Below are 18,148 nucleotides of genomic sequence, written 5' to 3' on the forward strand. Positions count from 1 at the left end.
AGTCACCTTCTTGCCTCACCCTAGTCCTGGGCCTGCTGTGCGTGCTGTTGTAGGTCTTTTCATTTTTTTGTTTCTGTTTGTTTTTTATTATTACAGAGTGAAGTTTACCCTGTACTGGGAGTTGAACAGTTAAGGGTTCTGTCATAGTTTGTATGAATCTGTTCAAATACTCTAGATACGTTCCTCTTCTTCATGCAGTAAAGGGTGAACTAACCAGTGCTTCATTCACATTTATCAGCAGTAATGTATCCTAAAGTGATCCTGCCAATATACATCAATAATCCTCAGTTTACCATTTGTAGCTAATTGCTCAGCCTTTATAAAGCATTTAGCAAATAAGCCAAACTTATGACTTACTTTTTATCATTAAAGTGTACAAATAATTTATTTACCTTGTTCAGGCTCTTTTCCTATGTAAGGACACTTCTGTCTCCACAAGGAAAACTGGCAGTTTAATCCTCAGTTGGAAAATTGTGACAGGCACCTTAATTCAGTTACTCCAGAATATACTGATATAAAAGAGCAACCTTTCTGGGGCCGGCCCAGCGGCGCAAGCAGTTAAGTGCGTGCACTCTGCTGCGGCGGCCCGGGGTTCACCGCTTCGGATCCCGGGTGCGCACGGACACACTGCTTGTCAAGCCATGCTGTGGCAGCGTCCCATATAAAGTGGAGGAAGATGGGCATAGATGTTAGCCCAGGGCCAGTCTTCCTCAGCAAAAAGAGGAGGATCGGCAGATGTTAGCTCAGGGCCCATCTTCCTCACAAAAAAAAAAAAAAAAAAAAAAAGAGCAACCTTTCAAAATAACACTCAATTACTCTACAAAATTTGTTTCAAAAGGCAAGCATCCTAATCATGGTTTGTTTTCTAAAATAAAATTTAGCATTTTTATCTCTCCCCCTGAATACAGTCAGAAAAAGCAAGAGGCAAATTCTTAGAGATGTTCTCAATGCTATGGTTGCTGGTTCTTTCAGTTTGCAAAGGCCTTTAAGTGGGTTATTGCTACTGCACATTTGCCCCGTCTGTGGACCGGGGCTGGGACTAGAGTGAGGCAAGGCAGTGCCTAGAGCACAGACTTAAGGAGGCACTCACTCTTAGGGTGGTGCAGATGCAGAGTCTCAGTTTAAATCTGGTGCCCTAGGAGCCTCTCTTGCCTTGCCCTAGTCCAGGCCCTGCAGTGCACACGTCCAAACATATTTTAGAATTGATATCACCGGTGCAAAAAAAAAAAAGGAATGTTTCTCAGTATCCTCACCAGTAACGTTATGCTCTGAAAATTACCATATCTTTTCAGACATCATTATATAAATGTAGTGAACTGATTTTGAAGGAAATACTACTCAACTTTTTTTTTTTTTTTTGTGAGGAAGATCAGCCCTGAGCTAACATCCTCGCCAATCTTCCTCTTTCTGCTGAGGAAGACTGGCCCTGAGCTAACATCCGTGCTGACCTTCCTCCACTTTATGTGGGATGCCGCCACAGCATGGCCTGACAAACTATTCAACTTTTGATAGCTTGGGCTTTTTGTTTGTTTGTGGGTTTGGGTTCTTTTTCTTTTTTGTGTGTGCATTCTACTGTACTGTTCCTAGACTTCTTTATGCTCAGTTGCAAAATATTCTGATGATTTTCCTTTAAAGTTTACATGATTGGTTTTCAAATGTCATTTTAAAATGACTGTTTCAGGTAGTTATTGGTCAGTACTCTTTTGGTTATGACTAATAGAAACAAGCCATTTGCTTCAATTTTTTTTGCTTAAGCACAAAGGATAACTTGTTATAAAGATAAAGGAGATTTTGCAGAACCCTAGGCAGAAAATATAGCTGGGCCTGAGGTCTTCTCATAGAAGAGACACCAAGATTTGGGCTTCTCTGCATCTCCACTATAAAACTCACATTTTAAATAAACATCTATAGCACAGGCTGCTAACTACTCCCTAATATCCATTCTACTCTTCTTCCTTAGTAATAGAACCTCTGATTTTTAGCTGGGTAATACAATTGCCCAGAATTAAAGATTCATTTTCTAGTCTCCCTTGCTAGAGGTAGGTGTGGGTATTTCTTGTTCTTTCTTCCTGTTGACTGGAATGGGGCACTGGCTGTGGCTCAAGTAGCCATGTTGGGTCACAAAGCGGAAGTCTATACTGAGGATGGTGGATCAACAAAATAGGAGACTGGGTCCTTGATGACTTTGTGAGGTTACTGTATCAGCACTGGACCTTCAACATTTTCAGAGAGAAATCAATTTTTCTTTTATTTAGGCTGTTATTTGAGGCTTTCTATTGCCCACAAATAATCTTAATTCCAACTGAAATTCCATTAACCAGAGACTTATTTGATTAATAGGATCTTAAAAAATAACTATTCTGGGAGGCTCCACATACATATTAAAGAAGGTAGTTGATTCAACGTAATTTGCTCTTAACCTTTAGCTAAAGTCAGCCACACTGAAAGAAGGGTAGCTATGCATGGGGGAGACAGGAAATTCCAGAACATAATCTATTTTGCAGGGAGAAAACAAGCTTGACTAATTTATTATTAAAAAAGTAAAGGCAGACTGAAGGCATTCCAGAGACAAGCAGATATAATTGAGATTGATTCCTCAGGCCTAGCTATATTCTCTGCCTAGTGTTCTGCAAAATCTCCTTGTATCTTTATAACAAGTTATCCTTTTCGCTTAAGCAAAAAAAATTCAACCAAACGGCTTGCTTCTATTAGTCATAACCAAAAGAGTACTAACAATAGAACAGGTGATCCATACAGGAGGGCCCCATTTATTCAGTATTATTGAGGAACAGGGTATTCTGGTAATTAAGGTATTCCAATAAGCAAAAATTTTACAGGTAACTTAAGCTTACCCTCCCTGCCCCCAGCTGTCAGTGAATGCAGTTTGGCATTTCATTTTACAAAACAACTATGTATTTATCATTTTTTCAATTAAATTTTGATCTTCATTCTTTTTATGATTTTTCTTGGAAGGTTTGAGACATTTTCAATTAGATAGGAGGAAATTAGTAGTTTGATTGTGTGCTTATTTCTTTTCAGGATGAATGGCTCACAGGCATCATTCTACACAATTTTGCACAGACAGAAATGAGGATAAAGAACTTTCTAGAAGGAGGCCTTTATGTGCAAAAGCTAAAAAGGGTGTTTGGTTTGCAGTTTGAATTTGCCACTAGGACCAACCAAGAGGATTGCTATGTGTAACTTTGAATTTGGTTTACCCTGGGCTTCTCAAAGTTTATGCAATCCGTACTCAAGTTCAAAAACATCCAAGTGTAAACCTTGGATCTTTGCCAGAACTTTCTAGAAAAAGGTAAGAATATGAGTGAAGGCTTGAGTTATTTAGCTGGGCCTAGAGATATGGATGGGATTTCCACTTTCAGAGATGGAGCAAGTGGAGAGTAGTATCACTGTCGATCATTGGAGATCCACCAATCAGGACCTTTGAGGGAACCCTTCTCCACTTGACCAGGCTCATTTCATCATTGAATGTGCAGTGGGGCTCCTCTCCATGTTATCACCAGAGTGTAAGTTTAATTTATTTTAATTCCTTATTGTCACCGCTAGGTGACTGTTAATATTGTGATTTTTATGGAATTGAGTTTATAGTGTTTAATAATATACATTAGCAGATGTATCTGGCAACAATTTCATTTATGTTCCTAAACTCTTTCCTATAATCTGAATTGCATTTTACACTAATTTGAATGAATTGTATCTAGGAGTTCAGAGTTATATAGTTATTAACTTATATTCACAGCCAGTAAATGGTGGTCAGCCACCATTGAGCCTAACTGATCATTTTATTTTATTAGATGGTTGTGTGTTTAATGTCAGGTTACTTCTCTAAACACTGATCTTTTTTGCTAAGTTGTCTCAAAAAGTATTATGCTTTTCTCATTTTACAAATGCAGAAATCAATGGTCTGAAGTGAGGAGTTTATGTAGATTTATGACAAGGAGGGGTCCTTAGCTGCCTTCGGGAATAGTTTGAATTTATTTGCAATATATGTACATGCTTATTATCACTCTGTTTGTTTAAATCCTGGTCTTGGTTCTTTTTCATAAATTTTCTTAAAAATAAGTAGTTTCAGGTGACAGGTGGGGAAATTAATCATCTAGCTGAGCACTTGTCATTTTACGACACTGAATGCTCTTCAGCCTCTGCAGTCAGTTGCTATTGAGTGCAGTTTGGCATTCTGTTATACGAAACAATTGTAGTGTAATATCCTTTCATTATTCAACTAAAACATGAGCCTGTTTTTTTCAAAAGCTTTATTTGAACTGTTATCTCCTTTTTAATTTACAAATAAGGGAAATAATTGGCCAAGAGGCATACCTTTTAAAGCATCAAAACTCTAATAATTTTAATAGAAATGTTTTGATATAAAACACACTTCCCTGCTTTCCTAAATAGAATATTGTTTACTAAGCATAGTAGGACTCTTTCAGGTTGTCTCAAGGTTGCCAAAATGGTCAATTATTTTACTAAGCTTTAATACTGTAAAGTCTTCAGGAACTACTTGGATATATACATAGATCTAGTCCTATGATGAATAAGCCCCATACTACTATGCTTTCTCAGATGCCATTTATCATTTTTTATTATTGTCAGTATGCTATTGATTCTAATCTTCTTCCTTATCTCACATATAATTGTGTACTTAGTAGTTCTCAATTTTTTTTTTTTTTGGTTTAGCAATGGTCCACTTTTTTTTCAAATGAAATCTTACATAAATTCCAATATATAAAATGAATGAATGTGGATTTGTGCTATAGAAGTGGAACAGGGGGTCCAGGGCCCTGCTGTTAAGCCTCCCTACCTGGTTTCAGTGCACAACACCCAGGTACCTGATGGAACTCCAGGCTACCACCAAATAGCTCAATACCACTAGTCAGACCTAAGAGCGACTTCTATTCTGAGGGATAAATTTCTTTAGGAAATGTTGTCTTGTATCTTCTACAAAAGGCAACAACAACAACAAAGATTCATGATCTCATTACTCAGTAACCTCTATTAGTATAACAAACAAAAACAGAAGTAAAACATGTATAAGGTTCTAAATTCAAACAATATAGAAAGGTACAAAAAGAAAACGTAATGCCTTCATCAATCTTGTGCGTACCCTCCATCTCACCAAGACTTTTCTTATCAAAGGTAACCACTATTAAGTTACTTGTGATGCCTTCCATAATGTATACAAGTGTGTACATTTATATACGTACGTATATATGTGTAAATAAAGCTTTTTAAATAAAGCTTTATACAATCAGAAGGAATCATACTATACTCTGTTACGTACATTGTTTTTTTTTTTATTTAACATCAGCAATCTTTTTTAAAGTTAATTCTTTACAGTTGTGTTTTGCATAGCTGAATTATCCAAACTAACTTCCAGATTAGCAGATGGCTACTGTGAATATGACTGATTGTGTTTCTACTTATCTGTGTCTGAGCAGAATGAGGCCTTTTCCAAGAGAAGTATGCCGGTAAAATGCTCAGCCTTTCCTATAAACACCATTTATTCTACAAGGTATCTGCAATGAGGTACTGAGTTCAAAATAATAGCTATGTTATACTTCACTACAACAAACTTAATCACCACGTGTAACAATGTTTCTATAGAGTTCCAACTTGGAACCGAAAATCTCTCTCTAGAGGTAGAATGGTACAGTGGGAAAGTATGGGTTATAGACTCAAAAGACCTGAATGATAACCCTGGCATTGGCACTACTAGTTTTATCACTTTGAGCAAGTTACTTAACTAACATTCAGTTTCTCATATGTAAAAAGGAGATAATGGTTATGTATTTCTCAGGTTGTTCTGTGGATCAAAAGAGGTAATAGAACATTGCCTGGCACACAAGAGGCACTGTTAAATTCCTTTCGATTCCCTACAAAAGGATTAGGATTTGTGATTAGCTTCAAATTCCAACGTACTATAGAAGAGAGATGGGGCAGGGAGTAGGCAATGAGGGACTAGGGCTTCAGGGAGACAAGGGCTAGGTGTAGGTATTCTTTTTTTTTTTTTTTTTTTTTTATTGATATTTTAATGGTTTCTAACATTGTGAAATTTTGGGTTGTACATTTTTGTTTGTCCATCACCCCATATATGACTCCCTTCACCCCTTGTGCCCACCCCCCACCCCCACTTCCCGGGTAACCACAGTCCAGTTTTCTCTGTCCATGTGTTGGTTTATATTCCACATATGAGTGAGATCATACAGTGTTTGTCTTTCTCTTTCTGGCTTATTTCACTTAACATAATACGCTCCAGGCCCATCCATGTTGTTGCAAATGGGACGATTTTGTCTTTTTTTATGGCTGAGTAGTATTCCATTGTATATATATACCACATTTTCTTAATCCAGTCGTCAGTCGAGGGACACTTAGGTTGCTTCCACTTCTTGGCTATGGTGAATAATGCTGCAATGAACATAGGGGTACATAAGCCTCTTTGGATTGTTGATTTCAGGTGCGTTGGATAGATTCCCAGTAGTGGGATGGCTGGATCATAGGGCATCTCTATTTTTAATTCTTTGAGGAATCTCCATACCGTTTTCCATAGAGGCTGCACCAATTTGCATTCCCACCAGCTGTGTATGAGGGTTCCTGTTTCTCCACATCCTCTCCAACATTTGTTGTTTTTTGTCTTGGTGATTATAGCCATTCTAACGGGCGTGAGGTGGTATCTTAGTGTTGTTTTGATTTGCATTTCCCTGATGATTAGTGATGTTGAGCATCTTTTCATGTGCCTATTGGCCATCTGTATATCTTCCTTGGAGAAGTGTCTGTTCATTTCCTCTGCCCATTTTTTGATCGGGTTGTTTGTTTTTTTGTTGTTCAATTGTGTGAGTTCTTTATATATTATGGAGATCAACCCCTTGTCAGATGTATGTTTTGCAAATATTCTCTCCCAGCTGGTTGGTTGTTTGTTCATCTTGATTCTGGTTTCATTTGTCTTATAAAAGCTCTTTAGTCTGATAAAGTCCCACTTGTTTATTTTTTCTTTAGTTTCCCTAGTCTGGGTAGGCATGTCATCCGAAAAGATTCCTTTAAACCCAATGTCAAATAGTGTGTTGCCTATATTTTCTTCTATGAGTTTTATAGTTTCAGGTCTCACCTTCAGGTCTTTGATCCATTTTGAGTTAATTTTTGTGAATGGCGATAGCACATGGTCCACTTTCATTCTTTTGCATGTGGCTGTCCAGTTTTCCCAACACCATTTATTGAAGAGACTTTCCTTTCTCCATTGCATGTCCTTGGCACCTTTGTCGAAAATTAGCTGTCCGTATATGTGTGGTTTTATTTCTGGGCTTTCAATTCTGTTCCATTGATCTGTGTGTCTGTTTTTGTACCAGTACCATGCTGTTTTGATTACTATTGCTTTGTAGTATGTTTTGAAGTCAGGAATTGTGATGCCTCCTGCTTTGTTCTTTTTCTTTAGGATTTCTTTAGCTATTCGGGGTCTTTTGTTGCCCCATATAAATTTTAGTATTCTTTTTTCTATTTCTGTGAAGAATGTCATTGGGATTCTGATTGGGATTGCATTGAATCTGTAGATTGCTTTAGGTAATATAGACATTTTAACTATGTTTATTCTTCCAATCCACGTGCATGGGATATCTTTCCATTTCTTTATGTCATCGTAGATTTCCCTCAATAATGTCTTGTAGTTCTCATTGTATAGGTCCTTCACCTCCTTGGTAAGATTTATTCCTAGGTATTTTATTCTTTTTGATGCAATTGTGAATGGTATTATCTTTTTGAGCTCTCTTTCTGTTAGTTCATTATTAGCATATAGAAATGCAACTGATTTTTGTAGATTGATTTTGTACCCTGCAACTTTGCTGTAGTTGTTGATTGTTTCTAATAGTTTTCCAACAGCTTCTTTAGGGTTTTCTATATATACAATCATGTCATCTGCAAATAGTGAGAGTTTCACTTCTTCGTTACCTATTTGGATTCCTTTTATTCCTTTTTCTTGCCTAATTGCTCTGGCCAAAACCTCCAGTACTATGTTGAACAGGAGTGGTGAGAGTGGGCAGCCCTGCCTCGTTCCTGTTCTCAGAGGAATGGCTTTCAGTCTTTCCCCGTTGAGTATGATGTTAGCTGTGGGTTTGTCATATATGGCCTTTATTATGTTGAGGTACTTTCCTTCTATTCCCATTTTATTGAGAGTTTTTATCATAAATGGATGTTGTATCTTGTCAAATGCCTTCTCTGCGTCTATTGAGACGATCACGTGGTTTTTATTCTTTGTTTTGTTGATGTGATGTATCACGTTGATTGATTTGCGGATGTTGAACCATCCCTGCGTCTCTGGTATAAATCCCACTTGATCACGGTGTATGATCTTTTTAATATGTTGTTGTATTCGGTTTGCCAATATTTTGTTGAGGATTTTTGCATCTATGTTCATCAGCGATATTGGCCTGTAATTTTCTTTCTTTGTATTGTCTTTGTCTGGTTTTGGTATCAGGGTGATGTTGGCCTCATAGAATGATTCAGGAAGTGTTCCATCTTCCTCTATTTTTTGGAATAGTTTGAGGAGGATGGGTATTAAATCTTCTTTGAATGTTTGGTAAAATTCACTGGAGAAGCCATCTGGTCCTGGACTTTTATTTTTTGGGAGGTTTTTGATTACTATTTCAATCTCTTTACTTGTGATTGGTCTATTCAGATTCTCCATTTCTTCTTGGTTCAATTTTGGGAGGTTGTATAAGTCTAAGAATTTATCCATTTCTTCTAGATTGTCCAATTTGTTGGCATATAATTTCTCATAGTATTCTCTTATAATCCTCTGTATTTCCACGGTATCCGTTGTAATTTCTCCTCTTTCATTTCTAATTTTATTTACTTGAGCCTTTTCTCTTTTTTTCTTAGTTAGCCTGGCTAAGGGTTTGTCTATTTTGTTCATCTTCTCGAAGAACCAACTCTTTGTTTCATTAATCCTTTCTACTGTTTTTTTGGTCTCAATATCATTTATTTCTGCTCTGATTTTTATTATTTCTCTCCTTCTGCTGGCTTTGGGCTTTGTTTGTTCTTCTTTTTCTAGTTCTGTTAGGTGTAATTTAAGGTTGCCTATTAGGGCTTTTTCTTGTTTGTTAAGGTGGGCTTGTATCGCTATGAGTTTCCCTCTCAGGACCGCTTTTGCTGCGTCCCATATGGTTTGGTGTGGCATATTTTCATTTTCATTTGTTTCCAGATAGTTTTTGATTTCTCCTTTAATTTCATCAATGATCCATTGGTTGTTCAGTAGCATGTTGTTTAATCTCCACATTTTTGTCACTTTCCCAGTTTTTTTTTCCTGGTTCATTTCCAGTTTCATAGCCTTATGGTCTGAAAAGATGCTTGTTATGATTTCAATCTTCTTAAATTTATTGAGGCTTGCTTTGTTTCCCAACATATGGTCTATCCTAGAGAATGTTCCATGCGCGCTTGAGAAGAATGTGTAGTCAGCTGTTTTTGGGTGGAGTGCTCTGTATATGTCTACTAGGTCCATCTCGTCCAGTTTTTCATTTAAGTCTAATATTTCTTTATTAACTTTTTGTCTGGATGATCTATCCATTGCTGTAAGTGGGGTGTTAAGATCCCCTACTATTATTGTGTTGTTGTTGATTTCTCCTTTTAGGTTTGTTAATAGTTGTTTTATGTACATTGGTGCTCCTATGTTGGGTGCATATATATTTATAAGTGATATGTCTTCTTGATGGAGTGTCCCTTTTATCATTATATATTTCCATTCTTTGTCTTTCTTAACCTGTTTTATCTTGAAGTCTACTTTGTCTGATATGAGTATGGCAACACCTGCTTTCTTTTGTTTGCCATTAGCTTGGAGTATTGTCTTCCATCCTTTCACTCTGAGCCTGTGCTTGTCTTTAGTGCTAAGATGTGTTTCCTGAAGGCAGCATATTGTTGGGTCTTGCTTTTTAATCCATCCTGCCACTCTGTATCTTTTGATTGGAGAGTTCAATCCATTTACATTTAGGGTAATTATTGAAATATGAGGGTTGAATGTTGCTGTTTTGTCACTTATTTTCTGGTTCTTTTGCATTTCCTTTGTTTCTTGTCCCATTTGTTTTGGACTGCCAATTCAGTTTGGTTGTTCTGTCTTATGATTCTTCTAGTTTTCTCTTTGTTTATCATATGTGGTTTTAATTTGATTATTTGTTTAGTGGTTACCTTGAGGTTTGGGCGAAAAATCTTCTGTATGAGATAGTCCATTATCTGATAGCCTCCTATTTCCTTATACTAAGTCAATTCAGTCACTTTCTTCTTCCCCTTCTAAGTTGCTCTTGTTATACCTTATTCTATCTTGTGTTGTGGCTGTGTGTTTACAGTGATGAGGTTAAATTTATTTTTGGTGAATTTCTTCCTTTGATCTTTGAGTTTAGTATTTAAGTGGTTGCTAACCTATTCCGGTAAAGATCTACTATTTCTCTGATTTTTGTCTACCTACTTTTCTCCTTACTCCAAGCTTTGTGTTACCTTTCTCTTCTTGTTTTCAGGCCTGAGGGCCTTCTTGAGTATTTCTTGTAGTGGCGGTCTCATGGCCATGAACTCCCTTAGCTTTTGTTTATCTGGGAGAGTTACTATTTCTCCATCATATTTGAAGGATATTTTTGCTGGATAGAGTATTCTTGGCTGAAAGTTTTTGTCTTTTAGTATTTTGAATATATCATTCCAGTCTCTTCTAGCCTGAAAAGTTTCTGTTGAGAAATCCGCTGAGAGCCTGATGGGAGTTCCTTTGTACGTTATTTTTTGTTTTTGTCTAGCTGCCCTTAATATTGTTTCTTTGTCGTTGACCCTGGCTAGCCTTACCACTAGGTGTCGTGGTGAAGGCCTTTGTCTGTTAATATATATAGGAGTCCTGTTGGCTTCGCTTACTGGTATTTCCTGCTCCTTCCCCAGATTTGGGAAATTTTCAGCTATTATTTCCTTGAATAGGCTCTCTGTTCCTCTTTCCCTCTCCTCTCCCTCAGGGATACCTATAATTCTTATGTTACATTTTCTAATAGAGTCCGATATTTCTCGGAGTCTTTCTTCATTTCTTTTTAGTCTTAGTTCTCTCTCTTCTTCCATCTGGAGTATATCTGTATTCCTATCCTCTAAAGTACTAATTCTTTCCTCCATACTGTCAGCTCTGTTCTTTAAAGATTCCAGATTCTCCTTTATCTCCTCCATTGTGTTCTTCATCTCCATCAGCCCTGATAGGTTTTTCTTTATGATTTCAATCTCTTTTGTGAAGAAACTCCTAATCTCATTTAATTGTTTGTCTGTGTTGTCTCGTATTTCGTTGAGTGTTTTTATGATAGCTATTTTGAAATCTCTGTCATTTAGTTTATGGATTTCTGTGTCTTCGGGGTTGATTTCTGGGTGCTTGTCATTTTGTTTCTGGTCTGGTGATTTCATATATTTTTGCATTGTGGTTCCTGTGTTGGTTTTGATTTTCCTCATCCTGGAAGTCTCTGGTTGCAATTTCCACCTGCCGCCACTGTCTGGTGGTAAAGGGCTGTGTAGTCTAAGCCCCCTGCGCTCTGCCCCAGTTTTTCTGCTGCGATCCGCAGTTTTGTTTTGTTTTGTTTTGTTTCTTTTCCCCACTGCGATCCACGGGTCCAGTCCAGTTTATTCAGGTCTGCCTCGGACCGCTAGATCTGGTCGAGCTGCAGACTCCGGGTTGCGGGGAGGGGGGAGCTCTCTCTTTTGCCCTCTGGGTCCCTGATGTGGGAGGCTTCTCGTTTGCCCCTCTTTATCCGCTCTCTGGGTTGCTCAGATGTTGATGGTAGCCCTGTGGCTCCTCTGAGCCCTCTGTGCGGGAGTTTCCCACTGGCTGAGAGAGCCCGAAGAGCTACAGTTTCCCGCCGAGGGCCGCCCCTCCCCCCTCTCTGGGAGCCGCGCGGACCGGATCGCTGATCTGATGGGGAGGGAGCGGAGTTCGCCTTACCTCTCCCCACTTCCTCCGGGGGCCCAGCACGTTCCGCTCTCAGATGTGCGGCAGTGTGGATCCCTCCGCTCCAGCTTTTCACTGTCTGGGATTCCGTTGTTGGTCTGTGGCTGTTACTTTTGTTGTATCTTGTGGGGGAAGAATTCACGGGAAAGCTCACTCCGCCATGATGCTGACGTCACTCAGGTGTAGGTATTCTTGATGGTTAGGTTGGATAAAAGACCAAAATGGCTTCTTGCTCCTGACTAGTGTCCCAGTTACTGTCTTTATTTTTGCTCTCATGGTTACAGGAATTGGCCGTCTCCTTTGCTTTATATTTCTACCAACTGCAGCTTTCATTTACACCCTCCACCCCTTTTCCTTAGCCAATAGCAAGACAATTTAGTCCTAGTTTCTCTTCCTAAAGTTATAAGTTTAAAAAAACACCTGATATAAAAACACCTGGAGATTAACTTCTGGAATGGCAGAGTAAGATCTCAGTGAACTCATTCTCCTTCTAAAACTATGAAAATACAGGCAAAACAAATAAACGATTTCAGAACTGTAGCATTTAACAAAAGCCACAGAATGAACCGAAAAATCCAAGAGAAACTACTGAAACCTTGCTGTCCTTGAGAAAAACAGCAGTCCAGGCACGCGAGGTGGAGTATGGTCCATATATCACACAATTAATGAAAATGCCTGTTTCAATCCTGTCTCTACTGGCTGGGGGACCTGTGACCTTTACTTTATCCCTCTGAGTTCAAGTTCATCTCATTTTTTCCCCTAACTACATGTGAGAATCAAATAATGTAATATAGTAACAATAAAACATGCATGAATAGATGGGCAAAAGTTATTTACTTAAAAAAACTTGTTAAATCCAACATCTCTACCTTACACATGGAAGATATCATACTACTTGCAATCAAACTTTAGACTTTGTTCCAACATTGTGTTTTACCTTTCCACAGTTATTATGCATTAATATTTCTAAAAAAGAGTAACAATAAGGCCAAAATTGTAACCTGACATAAATCTAAGTGACAATATTGAAATTCTTTGACAAAGCATTTCTCTGTACTGAGCCTTAAACTTCCCAGTACATTTCTCAAAGGATGATTTCCTTCTTCGATATTAATGTAAGCTGTCTCTCACACCTAGCTGCTTTAGAGTATCCTGTCTTGAATGCACCAACCCTACAATTATAATGTCTTTCTTCCTCTGATTTTAAACAGCATTTTAAAAACAAATCTTAACCCAAACTATCCAATCCATACTGTACTATAAACTTAGAGGCTCTCAAACATATTTACAATGTTGCAGTATAATGCATTTACTTAGATTTTACTTTTAAACCACCAAAAATAAGTAACAATGACCTTACTTAATTTGAATTAAATTGCATGGGGGGAAAAAGAACAAACACTAATGCTACACGTGTTACTAAGAATAAACTCCTACCTTAGGAGAAGTGGAGAGATCTCTTCCTGCAGACACAATTGTGTTTTCATTTACTCCTCCTGTCTTTGGTGAGACGGCTGGTGGGGCTGGAGCTCTTCTTTTTACTCTTCTTTCAGTTTCCAGTTCTTGAATTGGATTTACCAAATTATTTGGAGGAGGAGTTGGTTTAGGTTCATAAAAGGGATTTGACCTAAATGAAAGAAGAATTATTGTTAAATGTCCCTCTAAAAATAGTTTATTGCCTACTACTCAGCCATTAAAAAAAAAGACAAAATCGTCCCATTTGCAACAATACGGATGGACCTGGAGAGCATCATGTTAAGTGAAATAAGACAGAGAGAGAAAGACAAACATTGTGTGATTGTACTCACATGTGGAATATAAACCAACACATGGACAGAGAAAACTGTACGTTGGTTACCAGGGGCAAGGGGATTGGGAGGTGGGCACAAGGGGTGAAGGGAGGCATTTAATAATGTACAACTAAAATTTCACAATGTTATAAACTATTAAGACATCAGTAAAAAAAATGGTCGAGGGGAAAAAAAATAGTTTATTCCCAACTAAAGTATGTTCATTTGTAAAACTAGAAAATAGTGAAAATAATAGCAAAAAACCCAAACCAGTGACAACCTACAATTTGATAACAATCACTGTTAATCTTTTTTTTGTTAATCATTAACAATAAAAATTTTCCCTTTTAAAAAGTATTTTTTAATTTTTTAAATACAAGGTCATGCTCAGCTCTATTATATACAGACCCTTAGAAAAACGTTTATAATAACAGTAAATCCTGTATATTCTCCACATCCAAGGAAAAGGAAATAAGATGTGGAAATACTGTTTTGTTAATGCTCCCTCCACCAAACATTTTTTCTTGCATTTCATCCCTTCCTCTGTATTAATACTTAAATGATAGTTTAGGTGGGTAGAGAATTCTAGTTGTCAGTTAATTCGTCTCAGCACTTTGAAATATTAGCCCATTGTCAACTTAATATTGCTCTTTTGTAAGTCATCTTTTATCTATGGTTGTTGTTAAGATCTTCTCTTTATTTCTGGTTTTGAGCAATTTTATTATGACCCGTCTAGGTGTAGATTTCCTTTAATTTATCCTGTTTCAGACTCCTTACATTTCCTGAGTCTGAAAGTGAAAGTGTCTCATTAGTTGTGAAAAATTATTAGCCATTATATCTTTGATAGCCTCTTCTCTATTTTCTTCTTTAGAAAATCTTATTAGATAAATGTTGAACTATCTCTTTCCATATTTTTACAAATTTTTATTTCTCCTGTGCTACATTCTGGATAATTCCCTCACATCTATGATCCGGTTAACTTTTTCTCTCTTCATCTGTGTCTAATTTAATGTTCAATTCTCCATGAAATTTTAATTTCAATAAGCATATTTCTTCATATGGCTGTGTATATAATATCTCAGGTACAGAGATTTGAGTCATTAATCATTTAAACATTTATTTTATGGTCTCTGATAAATCTATTATTTGAAGTCCTTGCATGTATAATCCTGGTGTTTCTTTTGTCTCCTAACTTTCTCTTAGTAAACTGTTTCCTTGTGTGTTTTGTAACTCTAGATTGTGAGTTCAGGGCTTAATCTGAGAAAATCTTGTGTAGTCTGAGTTGGGAGTGCCTCTCTTCAGTGTTTTATGTGTGCATTTGCCAAGCACCTTAGAAGCCACTTTCTTTGTTACTTTCAGACCATCCTGCTAACATAACGTCAAATCCACCTGAGGGTGGGCCTGTGCTTCTAACTTGTCAGGAAAGACTTTTTTTTTCCTCTACTTAGAGTCTGGGCCCAGGGAGAAAATCTTCCTTGTTAACTTCCTTTATGAGTAGATGGATTTTTTTTCTAGTTAGTTATCTATAAACACAACTATCTGGTCTATATGATGATTATTCTTCCTATTACACAGTAATAAACTGTTATTTTGGTTCTTATTTATTAGATACTTATTTTCTTACTTTTCTTTTCAACACCTGTCAGTTCCCTAGAGTTCAACATCCTGTATGCACAGTAACAACAGAATTTCTGAGTCTACAAAGCTAAGGACCAGATCACCCAAACATAGTGATTATACCAATGGAATTCTACCTTGTCACATAAAACCTGTAGTGGTGATAGCCCTCTGTTTCAGTTGTGTATGTTCTTTGAACTGCAACAGTACCAGACTCATGAAGAATCAATAACCAATTATCTATACCTCTGCCTAAGGATTTATATATAGACAGTCAGGTCACATGAGACTCTGGGTACCAAGTATATCTACCATACTTGTGATGTCACTCTCACTCTCATTACTCATGGCAACGATTAGTGTTCTGACTCCTTCCCATTGAGCTGGGAGTACGGCCTCAGAATCTCTCTCACCCCTGCTCAGGGTAGTTGCTTTTAACTGAATGAGGGTGGCACCTACATAGAAACCTATTTCCTATTCTTCATTTTCTTATGTCTGTGCATTCAAGAGAAAAAGAGCAAGAAATATATATTTGAAAATTAGCTTTTCAGGCCAAAATATTCTTGCCTAGTGACCAAGATATGCTTGAAGTATTTATATCCCACGCTTACCACCTTCAGAAGAACTTGGGGAAATCAAAGCAAAGAACAATGTTAAAATAACTACGTGTTCAGAAAAAGCTGAACATGCTTTCTGAAAAGAGGTAGAAAGGGTATCACATCCAGCCTAGAATGGAGCACTTGCCAAAAACATTATTAACTGACATTTATAAAGTACTTATGTGGTGCTAGGTACTATTTTAAGTGTTTCACATGTATTAACCCTTTTAATCCTTATGACAATCTTGTTTATCCTGCTAATTTTATGAATAGCCTCATATAGCTGTTTTTCAAACTCTAAAAGTAGGTTAAAGGGAGGTAAATACAAAGAAATGGAATAAAAACAATTTTTTTTTTAAAAAAATGCAAAACTTAGAAAAAAAATCTCTTTTTATTCCCCCCAAAACTTACTACTTGCCAGCTGATGTTATATGTTTTAGCACTAAAAGGACTCACTGCAATCTAACTGAATTAATTTAGTTGCGAATTATTTGGGTGATAGCTTTAAAAACTGTTCCTGGTTAAATCTCTCTATAATGGATTTCCACAGTAGTTTGTAAGATGGTAGCTGGTACAATAATAATTAATTCATTATTTAAGTATGGCTAGTTTAAGAAAAACTCAGATGTGTTAGAGGATATTTATATTACAAAAGAATTTGTGCTTAACAGAAAAAAATGACAGAATTCCTTAAAACAGGCAATTCTTCAGTGCTTTATATAATTGAATTTACAATATTTAGTTGCATGCAACTTTTAGAAAATTTATCTAGTATGTATACAAAGGTATCTAGATACTGTCCTTTTTCTTCATATCTCTCTGCCAGCTTCTAACCACCTAGGTCTCCCTCTAACCAGGAATATTGGTATTCTTTGTACAGTGAAGGTAAATGCAAGTAGAAAAGAAGCTCAGATCAACTGATTTTCAAAGTTGGTTCCTGAGGCTCGCATTACTAGAAACATAACCAAAATGGACATATTCTTTTCTTTTATTTTTTTGCCCCCCAAAGCCCCAGTAGATAGCTGCATGTCATAGCTGCACACTCCTCTAGTTGCTGCATGTGAGACGCGGCCCCAGCATGGCCGGAGAAGTGGTGAGTCGGTGCGCGCCCGGGACCTGAACCCGGGCTGCCAGCAGCGGAGCACACGCACCCAACCACCAAGCCACGGGGCCAGCCCAAAATGGACATATTCTTGAAACAATTAGGGCTGTGTTTCTCAATCTGTTTTACACTATGACATGTAATGAATATGAAATTTGTATGGCATGCCAGAGTAAACAGGGAGCTCCTAGAAAATGGAGGTACCAAGGACTCCAGCTGCCCTGGACCATGCCTGACCGCCAGGAGGACTGAGGGAATCAGTTATCTCTTCACACCTAAAATCCACCTGTGAAACAACAGCGTGCTGGACACCACCAGTGGTTAGGTACTAAATCAGAATAAGGACAAGAAGCCTATACTTTTAAGAGCTTTGAATGATCTTTCTTGTAGATCAGAGATTCTTAACTAGAACTGAATTTCCTACTCTTTAAGAATGAACAGGATATGCTTCTATTTATATGAAATGTCCGGAATAATCAAATCCATATAGACAGAAAGTCAATTAGTGGTTTTCACGAGATGGGGGAAAGGAGGAAGTGGGACTAACTACCAATAGCTATGAGATTTCTTTTTGGGGTGACAAAAATGTTCTGAAATTAGATAGTGGTGATGGATGTATAACACAATGAATAAAATAAAAACCACTGAAGTGTACACTTCAAAATGGGGACTTTTATGTTACACGAAGTATATATCAATAAAAAAACGCTATAAAAAACAGTGAATAGGAATAATGTGTGTGTGTGTATGTGTGTGTATATATAATATATATATATATATATATATATATATATATGACTGTGAACACTGCTCCCTTCTCTGTAATGATGAGTGTTATATAATTGCTGATTAACGCATTTTTAAAAATACTTAGTATTTTTAGACAACCTAACATTTGGGAGAAGATATTTGCAAACCATACATCTGATAAGGGGTTAATCTCCAAAATATATAAAGAACTCATGCATCTCAACAACAAAAAAACTAAGTACCCAATTAAAAAATGGGCAAAAGACCTGAACAGACATTTCTCCAAAGAAGATATACAGATGGCCAGCAGACACATGAAAAGATGTTCAAAATCATTAAC

The 18,148-nt window shown here is 37.2% G+C and overlaps 1 protein-coding gene across 5 annotated transcripts in view; it reads right to left on the reverse strand.

Moving 5' to 3' along the window:
• Positions 1-18,148, reverse strand: part of EHBP1 (EH domain binding protein 1) — a 350,507-nt gene that overhangs the window by 165,148 nt on the left and 167,211 nt on the right. For all 5 annotated transcript variants that reach the window (XM_058551124.1, XM_058551123.1, XM_058551127.1 and 2 more), the window contains exon 10: positions 13,388-13,577. In XM_058551124.1, coding sequence (XP_058407107.1) covers positions 13,388-13,577 — 190 coding nt within the window. The remainder of the gene's footprint in view (positions 1-13,387; positions 13,578-18,148) is intronic.

The sequence above is a fragment of the Diceros bicornis genome, chromosome 12 (genome assembly GCF_020826845.1).
Source record: "Diceros bicornis minor isolate mBicDic1 chromosome 12, mDicBic1.mat.cur, whole genome shotgun sequence".
Taxonomy (NCBI): Eukaryota; Metazoa; Chordata; class Mammalia; order Perissodactyla; family Rhinocerotidae; genus Diceros; species Diceros bicornis.